The 17,952-nt window shown below is 49.6% G+C and overlaps 1 protein-coding gene across 7 annotated transcripts in view; it reads right to left on the bottom strand.

The window, feature by feature from the left end:
• Jade1 (jade family PHD finger 1) overlaps positions 1–17,952 on the bottom strand; it is a 61,107-nt gene that overhangs the window by 11,127 nt on the left and 32,028 nt on the right. For all 7 annotated transcript variants that reach the window (XM_050138397.1, XM_050138403.1, XM_050138398.1 and 4 more), the window contains 7 exons: positions 16,346–16,431; positions 13,562–13,719; positions 11,711–11,898; positions 8,769–8,980; positions 5,675–5,842; positions 4,560–4,676; positions 1,017–1,538 (listed from right to left, as the gene is read on the bottom strand). In XM_050138397.1, coding sequence (XP_049994354.1) covers positions 1,017–1,538; positions 4,560–4,676; positions 5,675–5,842; positions 8,769–8,980; positions 11,711–11,898; positions 13,562–13,719; positions 16,346–16,431 — 1,451 coding nt within the window. The remainder of the gene's footprint in view (positions 1–1,016; positions 1,539–4,559; positions 4,677–5,674; positions 5,843–8,768; positions 8,981–11,710; positions 11,899–13,561; positions 13,720–16,345; positions 16,432–17,952) is intronic.

Below are 17,952 nucleotides of genomic sequence, written 5' to 3'. Positions count from 1 at the left end.
AAGCCTCAGTCAAAACTACCTAAGGGAGCTGGAGACCCTGGGGAGGACAGTCCACTCCTAATTATTCCTGCAGCAGGAAGAGAGGTCCAAAGTGGGACTCCAGAGGTAACAGAGTGGGGGAGGCACCAAGCAGCAAACAGCTGGGGGAAGTGCCAGCAGCTGAGGCTCCAGGCAGCCAACAGCCAGTAATCGGCAACCCGGTAGTGAGATAAACAGGTATGTCTGTGTATATGTATGCAGTATGTATGTACTGAGACCGCTAAGGACTTCACAAACAGACCCAATGCCCCTGTGCACCAGGAATCACATCCACACGCACAGACATAACCCCGACAGGGATGCACACACGCACAAGCACTGTATGTACACAACCTCTGTGATGACTTAGCACCTCACTGCCAAGAGTCTCTTCTGTAGCAGGTGTGTGTATAAGTCCGTGCGCACACATCAGCACCCAGAGCCTGCTCGGCTCCACAACAGAGCTGGGAATGCCCCTGTGAATTAGCCTAGAAGATGGGCCAGTGAGAGGCAGTGCTTAGCTCTAGCTGATGAGCCCTTCATGGGTCCTTAGGAAATGTCTCCCCAGGTTGAACAAGAAATTCCCCTACTGCTGACCCCTCCCCCATAAGTCAGATACATCCCAGTTCTCAAAATCAGGCTGCAAACAATGCTGAGTCAACCCTTCGGTCGTGTTCCTGGTGCTCAGTTCCCTCCAGTTCTACAATGACAGGGGAGCGGGGGATGGAGGTATGCCCCATCTGATCTTGCGGAACAGTAAAGACTAATGGGAACGAATGCAAAGAAAAGTAATCACAAAGCAGCTCCCACACTGGCAGTCTTGCACACTGCAGTGAGTTTACCAGCCCATAAATATGTTTAACCAACACAACCTCATGCTGTAGTGTGTACAAGAATCTGAGAGTAATGACTGGCTATCATCTCTCACTCTGGGCAAGTGCTCGCCTCTTTACATCTTCTTCTCTAAGTCATTATAAGGTGTCAGTGTCAATCATTACCCTCTCCAGGTCCTGCCGCAGGTGCGTGAACAGCTGCAGCCTCCTAAACAAGACATCCTGCTCCCGCTTGGCTAGATTGTCCTCTTCATCTTTCTTTGGGGTGATGAGGGGCTTGTTGAAGTTGACCTTCCTCTTCAACTTCCAGTACTGGTACAGGAAATCCACCACTTCCTCGGGCAGTCGCAGGGCCCTGGCCACATCCAGCAGGTTGACGAAGGTGTAGAACTCATCCTCCAGCTGCTGTAACTTCTGCTTGCGAACACTCACCCGGTGGGCCTCCTCTCTATTCTGCTCCAGACTGGCAAAGGGCTCCAGCGGGCTCCCAGGCGAACACTCAGGGGCCCCGTTCTCCTGTGCAGCCCCCTCACCCAGGTTCTCCTCGGATTTCCTGTGTGAGCTGTGCTTCGGGCAATAGGACTTGAACTTGACCTCATCATTCTCTGCCAAAATGGTCTTCATCTCGAGGCCGCGGTCAAAAGCACAGGTCACGTGGAAGGCGGTCCGGCAGTTCTTCACAGAGCACTGCAAAGGTCACATGGACGGACACCGTTAGGAAGCAGCAGCAACAAGAGTCCCTAGTGCTGGCCGCCCCACATGACGACAAAGCACACTCACTGCCATCGGAAAGCTTGACAAGAATCAACAGGGAAGGGAAGGGAAGGCGAGGATGTCAGGAACAATGCAGGTAAAACTCTGATAGCCCAAACTACAGCTCGCTTCAGTGACGGCACTAAAATCTCAGGACAGGGGTGAGGGTGGGAGGGGATGGTGAACAGCTGGGCCCTGGAGGTGAGTGGTACAGCCCTCAAAGACATGTGTTCTGTGTACAGTGAACTCTGAGGCACTATCTAGTTCTCAAAGGCTTAAGCTCACGTAGTTTTATAAAAAATGTGACCAGGAATCTCCTCAGCACACACTTTCCTGGTCAGTTTTAAAAGACTCAGTCCCCAGTGCAACCCCTAGCTGGAAAAAGTCCCAACTCGGGTAGGGAAATGCAAACAGACTTCCAGGAAGCCGCCTCCAGGATCACACCAAAGGAAGGCAGAATAACAGACAAGAACCCGGCTCCGGAAGGATGGAGAAAGGTCTCCGTCTTAGTACAGAATCACCAAGCACTGCATCAGAAGCTCCTTCCTGTAGGTCCCAGGGAAGTCAGCACAGACACAGCGCTCAGGTCATCAAGATGCAGAGCACCCTGCTTCCTCCCCGCCTGCACAGGGCTACAATTTAGTGCCTTTGATCCAGACACAAGCCTCTGGCCAGCAGGAGAAAAGTGATTAACTTCACCCGTCTGATCTCACTGAGCAAATCCCTAGAAAGAGGTACCTCTCTGAGGCTGAAGCCAGTCCCTTAAAAGCAACTGTATTGTGTGAGGCCAAGGGATCCCTGGGGCATGCCAGGGCTGCACAGACAACCAAGGAGCTTGTGCTCCGGGACAGCTGAAAAGCTTAATTAAACTCATTCCACAGACCCTGCATCCCATAACCAGAGAGAGCAGACACTGAAGCTGGATCTCCCCCTCATCATTTCGGTGTTTAAGATACAACTCAGTGCCAGCCACAACCTAATCCTTTACTATAAAAATCCAGCCCCTTCACCGCCCCCACTTCCAATCACCTAAAATATATGCACCAAGATTAGGCTGTACCTTTATAAATAACCTTAATTACAAGAAACGTGTGAAAGCAGCTCTGGTGGCAGAACACACACAGACACACCTGGCCACTATCGTGAAAAGACTCTACTTCCCCAGCAGCACGAAGCCAAGTGGGAACAGATGACGGAGACACAATCTGTGTTTGGCTTAAACTACACTTAACCCAGGCATTCTAACCTTAAAGAGAAATGAGCTGCAGAGGAATATTTATACAGGACTTTGAAAAGATGCCAAATGGCCTTCCTCTGGGGTTTCCTATTCAGGTTGACTCAGCAAACAGATGTTACAGAAACATAAACCAGAGTCTCCCCAGCTGCAGACATTTTGGAGAGGAATTCTTTTAATAAAAATCTATTTTGTGAAGATATGAAAAGTCCTCAGCCTCCCTTGGCCCCTTCTCCAGATGAATGCTCTGGAAAGGAGGTCAACGGCAATGGGAAAGTCATCACGTCGTCTCCCATCCGCCTCCCATGAGACGTCAGAAGAGCAGCTAACATGGACATGGGGACAGCCATTTCCCTGGTATGCCACAAGCAAGCGTGTGTTGTGTGTGTGTGTGTTGCATACCTGCACAAACACTCAAATCCTTTTTGACCTTTCCTCTACTCTTTTTGCCTAACCCAAATCTCAGTCAGAGGCATTTATCATTTTAGTTTGCAATAGATTCTACTGATATACAAAAAAATAAAAATAAAAGAAATAAAATTAGTAATAATAATAATAAAATCACCCACAACTTTAAGGTCCCAAAGCCAAATCCGCTCAGGTGCCTTATGCCAGCCCCGATATTCCTATTATTGTTTTTAGATGTCTGAATACCAGCAGAAACAGTAATACTAAAAAATAAAACCACTTTGGGCTTGTTTAAGAAAAGGAAAAGAATATAAAACCACCAAGCGGTGGTTTGGTTACCTTACTCAGAGAATGACTGATCGGTCAAAATATAACATATTTTGTCAGATGAAGTAATTTGTTTAAAGCCAGAACTACACTCGTTAAGTTCATGTCTGAGCCCGGTATGCTCAGCATTGAAAGAAGCTGCCCAAACAGTGTTTCTGCCCGCAACCCCCACCCCAAAGATTAAGAGATTAGGAGAGACAGACAGACAGACAAACAGACAGACAGACAGACAGACAGACAGACAGACAGACATAGACTATCTGAGGCATATTCTGGGTCCATCCCAAAGGAAGAGTCAGACTTCACTTTTAAAACCCTCAGCCGCACACAGCATTCCAGGCCTCAAATCCGGTATAGATAATCAACAAGCCCCAGAAATCAATTACTCAGTTCCAGACAATATGAAGACACAGACAGCACAGACACCATTTTCTCCTCAACTCTACCAGCCTCCTGACTTTCTGCACTTAGCTGTACCTGAACATGCCAATGCCATCAGCATTTTTACATGGCTCTCAGGAGTCCAGACTGTATTCAGATCAAGTAACATTTGAGACAAAGAGCACCCAGGGCAGTAGCTTGCTCCTGCCGTCCACCCAGCCAGTGTTCCAGGGCTCGTTTCTCTCAATGCAAAAGCATCAGCCTGCCCAACACCTCAGCTACTGGCATTCCCAGAAGGCAGTACAGAGGCCTTCTGGGTCTGAGTGATGTAACGTGACTAAAGTAGGAAGGCAGGCAACTCTCAAGTGCCACAGCCAAGAATTATCTAAGACTCTGGCTCTTACCAGGAACTGTGAAAAAATTTACAGTGGTGGAAAGAAGTGGACACTAGGCTTGGGGCAGGCAAAGTGGAACTGCCTACCAGTGGGTTTCCAGAAAAGCTCCCCTCTCCTAACCAACCGATGAGATGCAAAGCCCACCCCACTCCCATCCCGCTCTGTACCTCACAGTGGAAGAAGACAAAGCCACTCTTACTGAGCTGTTACCTGTATGGAAGCCCCAAACTTCTCATTGCAGAGGCTGCACACGAGTGCCCACCGACTGCTGGGGATGTGAGACACCTTTGTGATGGGCTCCATCTTCTCAGGGCTGCCAATGCTTACCTAGAGAGCCAAAACAGCAAGATGGGTCTGCACGGTTCAGAATCCTAACTCAGATGTGAGGGCTCAGCTCCAAGCTAGAGGAGAGCTCAGCCTCCTCTGACACAGCACCCCAGTCTATAAAAACCCAGCTAGGGTTCCCACTGCTTCCCAGTGTCTGAGGCAGACACCTGTCTTCTTATAACACAGTGGACCACATCTCTAGACTGATAAGCATTTGTCATGACTAAAAAACCCCATCGTAAATATACTTAAACCATGGAGTGAGCAAGTAAATAGATTATACTTAATGTATTCCATCAGAACATGTAACTATAGTAAAAGTAAAAATCTACCAAGCTAAACATGGTATTGTCACCCCAGTTCAGCCTGGACCATGGAACCGCAAACTGGTTAATACCAAATCAATGAAAACTCAATGTAAATCATACCCAGGCAGTTTTCCTCTGGAGGAAACACACACACACATACCAAATCACATACCAAAAATACTGGAATTTGAATCACAAATGATATTCTCATCACAAGCCATGCAAATTAAATTAGTTAAGGTCTGGGACTGGAAATAAATTAGACCAGATCTGAAATTAACAAGGTTGAGGCTGAGTAAGAATTTAAATAAAACTCACAGACACGTGACCAAGAGCACCATGGTACTGCATGGAGTTTGTCAAAGACAGACTGGTAGGGGCAGGAACATGCCCACCCCCAGGACACAGCTGTAAAGGTGCCAGGCCTGGCCCTGTGAGTGGTGTCAACCATGAGAGGGTGCCCAAAAAGAAAATCACTGGTGGAGTGATTTTGTGGACACCACCAACCTCCGGCAGCCCTTGTACAGACCCGAGTACGGTGATGAAGTAGCCGGGCTCAAGAGCAGTCAGGGACAGAGGTGTGGGATCCGGCAGCTCGACTGCTACCAATGAGCCGCTCCACCCACCTGCCCAGTCCCAGCTGGAAACCAGGACCATGTCCACCAAGATGCTATCAAGGAGCAGACTTACCTCAGGGATCCACAGGGCACAGCTGACGTGGACCCACTTGGTTCCGCTGCGTGTGGGTTTCATAGCTCCACCCTTCTTGGGACATAGCAAACATTTTGGCTGAACCCCCAGGGCACATGTCCGGCACAGCCAACTGCCCTCTGGCACCTTGAGGATTCCATAGCAAGCCTGTAGGGCCACGGCAAATCACCAAGGAAGGAAAAGAGAGAAGACTTATGTCTCCTATTTGATTTTTGTCTATTTACTTACTGTTTGTTTATGTAGCTTTTGCATGCATAAACACACACACACCACATTTTTGCAGTGAGTGCCTGCAGAGGCCAGAAGAGGGTATTGGATCCCTGGAACTAGAGTTATAGCCGGTTATAAGCTGTTAGAGTGCGTTCTAGGAATCCAGCCCTTGTTCTCTGAAGAGCAGTCAGTGTTCGTATGACTGAGGGGTGTCCCCAGCCCCTACTAATTAATTTAAAAACCACCTAGATAGAAAGATCTCCACAGAACCATCACCAAAATAGACATGCTAACTGTGATCCTAGCCCCTGAGGAAAATGCCAGTCCTCCTCCCAGCACCCATGTGCCTGAGCTGCAGAGACAAGCTGCATGCTTATTGCACACCGAGAGTCCCAAAGGCTTGAGAAGGGAAAATTCTAGAGTAACCAGTGGTACAGAGAGACTCATGCATAGGAAGTCTCCGACCACTGAGCAGCGTGCTCCAGCTGGGCTGCAAGACTAAGAGGGTACACGAGACCTTTCTACCTTCACGATGGTGCAATGAGGGACGGAGAGAGGACGATAAAGCCCCCAAGACTCTCGGGACTGCTGAGGTGAGAGTGTGTGGGAACCACCTGAGGAGCTTCGCTGCCCAAGCTAGACACACTCCACCAACACTGTCCACGTGAACAAACAAGACACTTGAAAATGAGAATCTGGTTTCTCTCGCTGTTTAAAACAAAGCCTGTTTTGCACAAGTTGACAAAATTACACAAGACAGCAGCACAAACTGCAGAAATCAAGGCTTTTACAACTGAAGTCATTATGCTGGTCTGGAGAGAAAAAGCAAATGTTTCAACAAGCAGAGCGAAGAAACAAACCACAGTGGTGCTAGGAGCGCATTCAGAGAGTCCTTCACAACACAAACTGTTCGCAACTTTATCCTCAAGTGAACTGGAAGTCAGGAAGTCGAGTGACAGGGACACGGCTCTATTTCTCCAGACACAGAAAGCACAACCGCCATGAAATCTGAATGCCCAGGACACAAGACAGGAAGCCACAGGAAGAGCTGAGCACAGCAAAGGAACACTCACACTGCGGCGCTGGCCATGAGTAACCGCTGTCAACAGTCTACTGCAAAAAGAGATTTTGTAAGCAGGCCTAGACGGTCTATGAAGGCTTCAAACACTAAGGTTTAGCAGACATTCTAGAGTTGCTTTTGAAGAGAGAATTTCACTTCCTGGAAAGGCGAATCTATACTAATTAAGTATGCCTTCAAGACAAATCGCGGAGGATTTCACTAAAAGAAGAATGAAGTGAGCATTAAGTTTGTCAAGAGAGAAGAAGCCGAAGCGCGAGCACCAGGGCCAACTGACTGCCACCCACGTGCTAAGGCTCTGGCAGGCAGCCCCGATGTCAGCTTACTTCTAAAGCACAGAGCACAGCCAGATTCCGGGCAGAAACCTTGGAATAGAGCAAATGCCAGAAGACTGCAAAGTCGCTCAGGTAAATGAGAAGTACCAGCCACAGTGAGGTCACAGGCCTCCCGTCGTACCACAGGGCCTCCAAAGGCCAGGGACACTCGAGATACAACATGGACTAAAGCAAACGGTCTCAAGACTCCTGTGAAGACAAGCTGAGGCAAGGCCACAGCTGGGAGGGTGATGGGCAAGGCATGTGCGGTCTCCGCATGCAGGAGGCAGAGGCAAGACTGTCTCAGTCGGAGGCTATACCCTTCTATACACTGAGCTCTGGACCAGCCAGGGAGATTTCAAAGAATGATAATGTAAGACAAAGTTCAGAGGTCACTCAAGCAACTCTTCCACTTCCTCTAAGTTTGTTTTAAATTTCAGTGTCATCGATGGCCTCAAGGAAAAGTACTTGAGGACAGCTTTCTAAACCACCGAAGTACACGGTGCACATGGCCCCACACAAATCCACATCGCTTCATTATTGTGGGAAAGGTTAGATAAGGAACTGGACAGAGAGACCAGTGGTTGTAACACTTGCTGCTCTTCCAGACAACCCAAATTTGGATAGCAGCAGCCCACAACCTGTAACCCAGCCTTAGGGAATAAATACAAACATTTAAAATCATCCATTAACTCCAGTTCCAGGAGACCCGATGCACTCTCCTGACCTGTGGTCACCAGGCACGCACATGGTGCACACAGACATAACGTGCTGGCAAAACATCCACACACGGAAAACTAAGTAAAATCTAAAGTGAAAGACAAAAGGGGGCGCTTGACACTCCTTCAATAGCTAGGTTTATATGTAAACAAATATTAATGCTGTGGATTATCCTATATCCCCAAAAGATACGCTCAAGACTCCACCACTACCTGAAAAGTGACCTTTAGCAGCAGTCCCTGGACATGCGATTACTTGGAGTAAGACCACACTGCTGTGGGCAGGCACTTAGTCCTACAGGCCTAGGGACTGTCTAAGAAGATAGCCCTGGGGAGACAGGCACACGGGGAAAACAGCGTGAGTACTAAAGTTTACCACAAGCCAAGAACAGCAAGGACTGACAAGACCCCACCATAAGCCAGGAACAGACAAGAAGAACAAAACTGAATGTTCCCGAACAGCTTCCGCTCTTTGCAATCACCATTTATGAAGCTTTGGAAACTAATGTAGAGTTTAACCACCTCTTCGAGGATTTGCTTTTCCACAGAGTTCCCACTTGGATCCTAGCGCCTTCAGGTTGTAAAGGGAAAGACCCTACCCCCTAGGACTGGGGTTGGCAATGACATCCCTAGACCACAGCTGTGAGGATGCAGCCCCATCTGGAAGCATCCTGGGCTCCAGAGAGCACAGGCTGGCTGACAGGCTCACCCCAGAACCCTAGGCAGCTTCTCCGTGGGCTTTGCCCCCTTACCTGGTGCACACAGATGTTACATTTGTCACAGAACACCATCTCGTTGCCATCCTCGCCATCGGGTGACTGACAGACATCACAGACAACGTCTTCATCATATTCAATTCCCAAGCCCTCTTCTGTCTCTATGGCATGATTCATATTATCATAGCATCGCTGTTCAAATTCCTCCAAGACCCTTTCCATGGTGTACTCGTCCAGCTCAGGCATCCCTGAGGAAAACACCAGACACGTGAGTAAGTGCACATTAATAACCACTGTAATGAGACACGGGCATGTTTAAACTCCTAAATAAAACACAAATAAAAGGAAATCGGAGTGCCAGAGAAATTTCCATCAAGTGACTCGCACCAACCCGCAGATAAACACCTTCATTCCAGTTTGTTCCTTACGGAAGATAGGGTAAAGAAGCAAAAACTCAAAACAATCTCAAAAGCATGCTAGGGTATAAATACATGCACTGCTAAACGCACCACTGTTGCTATGACACTCATTTAACTTAGAAAGCCGGGACCATATATTATGGTGTTTGGGCTTTCCTGTTTTGGTTTTCAGGGTTTTATTTTGTTTTGTTTTTAATTTTCTTTCTTGCTGCTTAAAACAGTGCCCTGCAGCAGATTTCACACCGAACACCCAAATGTCTTTAACTGGCTCATCCCTCTCCGCTCTGAATTCACCAGGCAGAAATGCATAATCATCCCATCAGACAGAAATCAGATCCAGGAAAGGCAAACAGAGGAGATGTCTGGAGCAAAGAACTCAGTTCACTACGAGTCAAATAAAACGCAATACACTCCTACAAGGGCCATCAAACCTAAGCCGAGGGCACCAGGGGAAGGCTCTGGGTCAAGAGCAGCTACTGCTACAGTGGAGGAGCTGGGCTAGGTTCCCAGCACTGTGTCAGGTGGCTCACAACTGTCTGTCTGTAACTCCAGATCCCAGAGCTCTGAAACCTCTCCTGACCTACCCTCGGTACCTGCACACACCCACACAGGCACATACATGTAATTAAAATAAAGCCTTGTAAAAAGAAAAAAGAAAAAAGAAAAAAAAAGAAAGTGGTTAAAGTGGTTCCTGTGGTCTTAGTAGTGAGAAAAGAGCTTATTTCCTATGTGCAGATGTTCTCCGAATTGCTGATAAGGAAAATACACCTTGTAAAGAAAGGCGTTCCAGAGAAACATTTAGGAGTCACTGGGTCTCAGGCCAGCAGGAGCTGTATTAGGAGACCTGGAAGGGGGTGTGGCGAGCTTAAAAGGTAGGCGGATATAATCTGAGCCTATAACTTATATGCATCATTATAAAATCAAAACCATCACACTTTCAGGTTTTAAAATTTTGCGGATGAGCTGGTAAGTAATTAAGAACACTCGCTGTGCTCTTCTGGAGAACCTGGGTTCAGGACCTGGTACCAATGCAGGGCCGTTCACAACCACCTGCGACTCCCACTTCAGGGACCAATCCCCTCTTAAGGAGCACCCACAAGTTCGTATGCCTATATGCTCCCGTGTGTGCACACAGGGAAGTCTTCTCTTCCTGGGAGAACACACTGAGAATGCACAGTGGTGAGCACCGCACACACTAGGGCGCTTGTGGATACTCCTAACTTTACTTTGCCTTCTGAAGAACCTTTACCATAAAAAGGTCAGCAGCGGCTGGGACAAGCATCTTTAAACTGGTATTCAGTGTATATCTAAGGACGATTTATTCTGCCAAGTCAGTTTATCTTGCCTAATGCCCCAGCCAAGAGAGTTCTTACAACTCAAAGTACTGCAAAGCCAGTCTCTCGGCTGAGTCTCTGGACAGGACCCTGGACTAGATGGACACCGACAGCCAGCCAAATGCTTCACACTGTTTTCAGCGGTTTTAAACAGACAGTGTTAAGCATCTGGCCAACTCAAAAGACAACTGAATCTTCTACATCAGCATAATACACCACTCAGATATATATACCACACATAGTATACCACTCCCCAGGGACTTCTGAACAGATTCTACCACAGCCCCAGGTTTACTCCTGTTCTGACCACAAATACTTACAGCGGGGAACAAGACCAGGAACACCAACTCAGTCAACACACCTAAGACACCAACAAGTACGAAAGGCCAACATTCGCAACTCAATCCTACCCAGTCCCATTCAACTGGCTGGTGAGCTCAATGGCAGGGCAAGCTGCTAGCAGAGCCAGGCCGAGGCAGACTCCATGGGAACACAAGCTTCAAACAGCGCTTGCCCTTCCAGCCCTGAAGTCAAGCACACACTGACTCTTTACCGTGTGCTGGAGAACAAACAACCCGTGCCATCACGCCCCGCCCCTGCTTCCACAGCACTAACATAGTCTTTCGCACCAAGTTCAGTGTGTCAGGACAAACCCTCAGAGCAACCGTGGGAAATGACAGCCGGAATGTGAGGAGACCTATGTAATCCCAGACTCCACACCATGACACGCCGCTCCAACAAGGAGAGAGACCATCAGAGTGTGCTCTCAGCTATGGCACACCTCACTCAAAGAAAACCAGAGGAGTGTAAAGAGGTAAAATCAAGAGTTTGGAGCAATCTTTACAGGCTCACTCTGAGAAGCAGCAGGCTGCAGCTGGGGGAAGGTGCGTTACATCACAACAGTAGGGCATGAGCAGTCCTGGACTGGACCTCCTACTCAGCTCCCTGGGTTGCGGTTCCCAGATAGGGACAGGAAACCAGTCATTGCAGCCAAAACAAGCCAGCTTCCGCCCTATCGAACTGTCCCTCATCAGCCCACCAGTGCTCTGAATCCCCAAGTGGACTCTGTCACCAAAACCAAGTAATACGGTCTCCAAAGATCCTGAGATGACTGAAAACGGTTGTGCCTAGGTGGGCTCCAGCCTCTCACAGGACTCCAGGAGTCACTACAGACACAAGCAGCTCCTCCTTCAACGTGAGCTAATGTAGTAACACACAGTCTCACCCATCTCCTTAAACTCTTCGTTGGTTAGCTCCAGCCATGCGGCATCCATATCATTGAGGTCATAGCGACATACGCTGTCTGCCAGCGACCGGATATCAACGTAGCCCAACTCTGGAGGCTCAGAGGCGGATGATGCGATGTACTTCTTAGGCCTGATGAACATGAGAGATTTCTCTTCAGACACAACCCTGTTCAACAAGAAAACAAGTAGCCAGATTACTTTCTCTTCCATGGACAAGAAAGTTTCAGAGGCCAGGTACAACTTCCTCCTCCAGACCATCCCCCTATGCTCAGAAAAACTATGACTTAAAACTCAAATATCAGGCCGGGCAGTGGTGATGGATGCCTTTAATCCTAGCACTCAGGAGGCAGAGGCAGGTAGATCTCTGAGAGTTCGAGGCCAGCCTAGTCTACAGAGCGAGTTCCGGGACTGGCTCCATAGCTATTGAAAAACCCTGGTTTTGGGCGGCGGGGGTGGGGATGGCGGGGTGCGCGGAGGACAACACAAGTATCAACAACACCCTCAGCCAGATGCTGCGGACTTCAGCGCTGCTCCTCCCTAGCACACATCCCTAGCCTACCCTACCCCCCTCCGTGTCTCCACACCCCGCATGTCCATAGTTGATTTCTAAATTCCTTCTGTCAATCAGGTATGCTCATTAGACCTCGCTACACAGAGTCCTCAGGGACATAGCTGGCAAGAGCAGCCACGAGCTGTGCACCACCCATGCTGCAGACCACAGGCAACGGCTCTGAACTCTCACCTTCCAAAAGACTAAGCGAAAACAGTGGGCCGCTGCCATGCCTAGGAATTGTGAGAGCGGAGACCACTGAGCACCTGACCCCAGACGATTCTGCTGCTACCACTGTCACAGCCTGCCCACATCTAGAGAGTGCTTTCCAGCTGCACCCGAGCCCTGTAAGGGACAGCACAGAGCGGGAGCAAACCAGCTCTGGGCAGCAGCCAAGGGCTCTCAGCCCATTAGAGCGCTGCGGTCTCAGGACTTCCACATTTGCTGTCCACCATGTGCACTAGGCCAACAGGATGTCCAGCGTTTATAGGTGTTATCACCCTGAAATTGGCAGTGACTCTAGAGGTGACTCCTGGTGGCCACCTATGCCTGCCTAGCCACGGTGGACTATAATATAACGTGGCAACCATCAACATTCCATACTCCTCCAGTATCCCAAATTGATGACAATCAAATCAATCAGATGTCTAGGGAGACATGGAGTAAGGGCCAAAAGGTGAATTTAGTCTATACCTGTCCACGGCAAAAGAGGCTATTCCACACAGCAAGGAGCCAGCGGACGCTGTGGCAGCCAAGCCAACAGAGCTATCGGCACTCCATCCTCTAGGAGGCCACACTACACCAAAGGGTGATGATGGGGCAAAAATCATACCGGCACACAAAGCCCATCTCAAAGGAATGGCAAGGGGGACATGCTGTGAAGTGAGCCATGTGACAGGAGATGAGAGAAAACAGCAGCATCTGGAAAGAGCCCGTCCATAGCACAACTAGTCAAAGTCCTCGTCTGAGACACGGTCCAACAGGTCTCCTCATCCCTGTCATCTCCTAAAACGCAATCACCCATGGTTACTCTGAGTCACATGAAATGTATTCCCTAACATGCCTCGGACCTTCTGTTCTCCAATACGAGAGAACAGCACCTCCCGTGAGCTCCAGGGGTCTCTGACTCACCACCCTCGACGCCTGAACTGTGTCTCCTACACTTCTACCTCCTGTCAGGCCGCGTGTCATTGTACCACTGACTCGGGAACTGTCTCCTCTCAGCCTCCTGGTTTGCTGAGAGGAGCAAGCAGTGGTGGACAGGGAAGCATATGTCTACCTGGCCACGGGCTGCGGGATGGTCCCTGGGCTCACAGGCACCTGGACTCCTTTCTCCCATTCCTGTCTCCAGGGATCCGCCAGCACGTAGTACTCGTCGGGGTTCAGCTGGTAGGAGTCATGCAGCTTCATGGCAGTGATCAGGTCAGTCCTAAACACCTGGGAAGAAGAAGGGGACACTGGCATTTGGTATCTGCATTCATTTCAGAGCACTGGCAGCTGCAAGGTAACCATGGAGCTAACCAGAACAAGGTCACTGTTATCAGTGCAAAGTAAGTCGGTCTTTTTACAGAAGCCCTTCCCCTGACACGCCTTTCCCTCGCCAGCTCCCTCATTCAACACAAGCTGAGGCAGCAGTGACTGTATCAATCCAACCGTTCCCCTCTCTAAGACCTCTCAATTCACCAAGGGCCGCTGAACAGAGGGTCCCGGAAATCCTTCAGGGAACGATGACAAGTCACCCGTGGGTGCCCTTTGGAGCCCATGTTTACAAACAAAACGTCACTAGCCAATTAACCTAAAGGCAAAACCTAGAACCGCCTGGTAGAGGTCACTATCTTCTAAACTAGCCGGCCAGCCAGCCCTCCTCCTGAGGGGCTAGCATCTAGGGCAGACGGCTGATGAGAGCAATGGCCCCGTTTGCTAACCCAGGCAGAAATGCAAAGATCTGGGGGTGAACAACAGGTCACTATGACACCAAGTCAGAGGATGCCCTACCTTATACCCAGGAAGCAGTATCTGGAGAGACAGAACCCTATCTTCCCTGCAAGCAGGACTCGGTACACGAGTCCATCTACCATGAAAGCGCTCAACTCGTGAAGAATCCGCGGAGAAAAAGATCTGCAGGAAGGGCAGCCCCCAACTCTGCTGCTCTGCGGACTCATGGGCACTCGGCATTCACATCTACGCGGCTGTCGGACAGCACAGCACACCCTGCCTGGCAGCCAGGGCTACACAGCTGCTTCCCCTCCAGCCTTCTCCTCAGCCCACGCATCTGAGCTGCACAAGGAAGCCTTGACCTTGGCATGAGCAAGCCCCACCGTATACCAGGTGCAGCGTGAGCCTGAATCTGGAGGCTGTCCTCCGTGAGCCTGAATCTGAAGGCTGTCCTCCGTGCACAAAGCCAACCATCACTCCCTCACTCGGGACAGGAAGCTTTCTAGTGCTGCTAAGCATGGCTGACATTGTTGGCCAGCTGGCTTTTCAGGATGGCAATCTCTTTGATAAACCTTGTCTTATGGAAGCATGAAGTAGTGGCTAAACAAAAAAGGCCACTCCTCTGGCTGTCATTTTCAACACTGGACTTCCCCCAGGGTGCAGGACCATCAAGCAAGAGCCTGACTGTACCTTCCACAAAGATCACATAGGACATAAGGTCCCATGAGACACAAAGCCCCTGGACCTGGAGCTAAGGTTAGTAGTACCCCACCCCAAGGGAAAGGCCTTCAGGGTCATACCCATGAGTCTATACCCTCACAAAGCAAATCAGGTAAAACAGAGTCCATCTAGGCTATACAAAGAAAAAACCAAGCAAACTCTCAAAGAAAGGAAATCACGAGACGAAAAAGGGCAGTTCCATTCCTACAGACCCAGGAGAGTCTCTGACCCTAAGCTCAGGTGCCAGAGTAGACCAAGGAACTGGAAACCTTTGCATAGGAAGCACTTTGCTCTCAGGAATTTACACGGACCGGGCAAGGATAGAGTACCGTGCCTGCTACTCAGAGGCCTCCGTCACACTCCTAGGCTGAAGGGACAGCAGGATAGTATGGACATTGAAAAGGCTCAGTATCAGTTACAGCGGCAACTCAGGATTTAACAAGACAAGAAACTACAACAGCAGAGATGTCCTGGTGCCATAAGAAAATGCAGTGAGCACTGAATGTCAACACAGACACCAGGCCCACAGCATCTCCCACACCCGCCCACCATGGAAGAGCTTCCTGGAACCAGTCTTTACCACTGTGTGGTAGGGGATATTACTCCATCACCAAGAAACTCCTCTGCTCCTGAACATTGTCTCCAGTGTCAGACGGCCTCCGAGGAACACCTGTCACTGCATGGCCATCGCGCCGTAAGCCAACTGAGGTCATCCCACAAACAGCGCGATGCCAAAGAAGTTTCCCACAGCTTCCCCTGAAAACCCACAACAGGCTGACACCCTGACTTTGAATTCTGAGCCTGGTGAAGGGCGTAGAGAAAACAGCTCAGGACGACAGGGCCCAGACAGCTAAGGCCAGCGGGGAAGCACCTCTAAAAACAATTTTAGCGAGGAAAGGGAACAATAAAAGTAGGGTACCAGGGAAATGTAAAACGTGAAAGAAACTGGGAAAGTGGAGGAAAGCCTTCAGCATAATCCCCAAAACAAAACTTCCAGAATTACGTTGGGTTCTTGCCAAATAAGCCACGAATTCATGGCTCAGACTAACTTGAAGCCAGCAGTGACTTGGCAGCAGCTGAACCCGCTCATCTCCTGGCCAGAGGAAAAGTTGTTGGGAGCCAGCAAAGATGGAACGTGAAAGGAAAAAGAATACAATTAACAGCAAGAGCTAACATTCACTGCACACTACATACGTGCCCCATGCTCTGCATGTATGCGCCTCCATGTATTAGCCCACTCACTCCTCCTGAGACTCCGATGAGACACATCTGCTTCTCACCATCTTCCCGAGGTATAAAGTGGGGCAGAGGTCAAGTAACTCGCTCAGACATGCACATCGTGAGGCAGGCATGAGGGCAGCAGGTTTGCATGCACACATGACCAAGGCAAGCAAGCATTCCAAAGTACCTCAGAAGGCTTTCGGTCTTCATGTCTAGAGCAGGAGCTCCTCCCATGCTGGGATCGAGAATGCTGGGACCACGTGGTGGACAAGCCTAAGGAAGCAAACAGTCAAACAGAAACCGTTAAAAACACACACACACATGGGATGAGTGTTTCAGTGGTGATGTGCTAGCTGCGTAAGTGTGAGGACCTGGTCCAGATCCCCGGCGCCATAAGGAAAGGCTGGCATGGTGGTGTGTGCAAGCGGGGCCAGACAGCCCGTCTAGCTTCAGGTCTAGTAAAAGACCTTCCCTCGAAGGTAAGGTGAAAAACAGAGAGGAAGTCATTCTCTCACCAACCTCTGGTCTCCACATCTGTCCACACGGGTAAACATATCTTCACACACATGCAAGAAATTGTGCCGGTCACTGGGGTGTCTCCAGTGACAACCTACAAAGCCATCCCCTGGGCTCACACGGTTCCTTCCTTCCTGTCAGGCCTAAGGCAGTCACAGTAATTCCTGTGTGCAAGCTGCTCCACCCGCCTCATGTACAGGAGAGAGAGAGAGAGAGAGAGAGAGAGAGAGAGAGAGAGAGAGAGAGAGAGAGAGAGAGAGAGAGAGAGAGAGAGAGACCACAGTATACTTCAGAGGTAGAGGCTGTACCACACTGCTATGACAAAATAGAAAACATCCCCTAAGTCTTCAGCCATCTTCAGCCAAGTATCTAATGGCAGGATCCCGAAACTCAGGTATCCTAAGTGCCACCCGGACTGAGCAGACTGAGCACTCCCAGGACCTGAAATTTCTCTGCAGCACTGAGAGCTCCTCCTGCCTAAAATACCCCTTCTACCACACTGCCTTTCTTCCTGGGGTCCTAATTCTCTGGTTTCTCCACTTCCCGGAGCTGAGTCTCTAAGCAGAATGCCTGGCTGAGCCTGAGAGCTACATTCTTAGACTAAGGTCCCCCTGGACTCACTGCAGACCCAGGGTAGCCCTGGTGGCAGACATTAACTTCTCAGTCATTCTGACATCTGCCAACTCCGCAACATAAAAACCAGTCCAGACTTCGCCTGAACTACTTCTGCCTCTTCAATCCCTCCTGAGATGGGTCCACCACCTTTTCTACTGGAGGTCAGAAATCTACAAGTCATCTGGATTCCCTTCCTTCCTGCTCACAACACAGCCAATCAGTAGCCAAGTCATAAGCCAACCTTCCAAGGCCTCAGAACACTCTGTTCCTGTTCCTCTAGTACCCCCTCCCTTGCCACCACTGCTGCTGCTTCCTGTTACCTGTCAGGTGGACGACCACAATGGCTTCTGCTCCGTGGGCACACAACTGCAGACACAGTGCCCCCAACCACATTCACTTTTTGCCTAACTTGCTGATAATTCATTTCAGCCTCCTGTCCGTAACTACAGCATGTAGTCACTGAACAGAAACTGACAAAACCCCACAATGTTAAAAAGCAAAAGCCCAAGAAGGCCACCATTTTACCAGTGAAACCACCTGTTACTCAAGCCCTGAGGGCCACAGCATCTATTAGACAGACACAGAGCCTGCCTCAGGCAGGTCCTTCACATGTGCCTCTCGTCCAGTTCTTAGTGATGACAGCAAACAGGGACTGTGGGCTCC

Source organism: Alexandromys fortis, unplaced genomic scaffold (genome assembly GCF_014885135.2).
Source record: "Alexandromys fortis isolate MF-2015 unplaced genomic scaffold, M_Fortis_MF-2015_v1.1 scaffold_15, whole genome shotgun sequence".
In the NCBI taxonomy this organism is placed as follows: domain Eukaryota; kingdom Metazoa; phylum Chordata; class Mammalia; order Rodentia; family Cricetidae; genus Alexandromys; species Alexandromys fortis.
The sequence above is the reverse complement of the archived record's forward strand: the minus strand, read 5'-3'. Positions and strand labels throughout refer to the sequence as shown.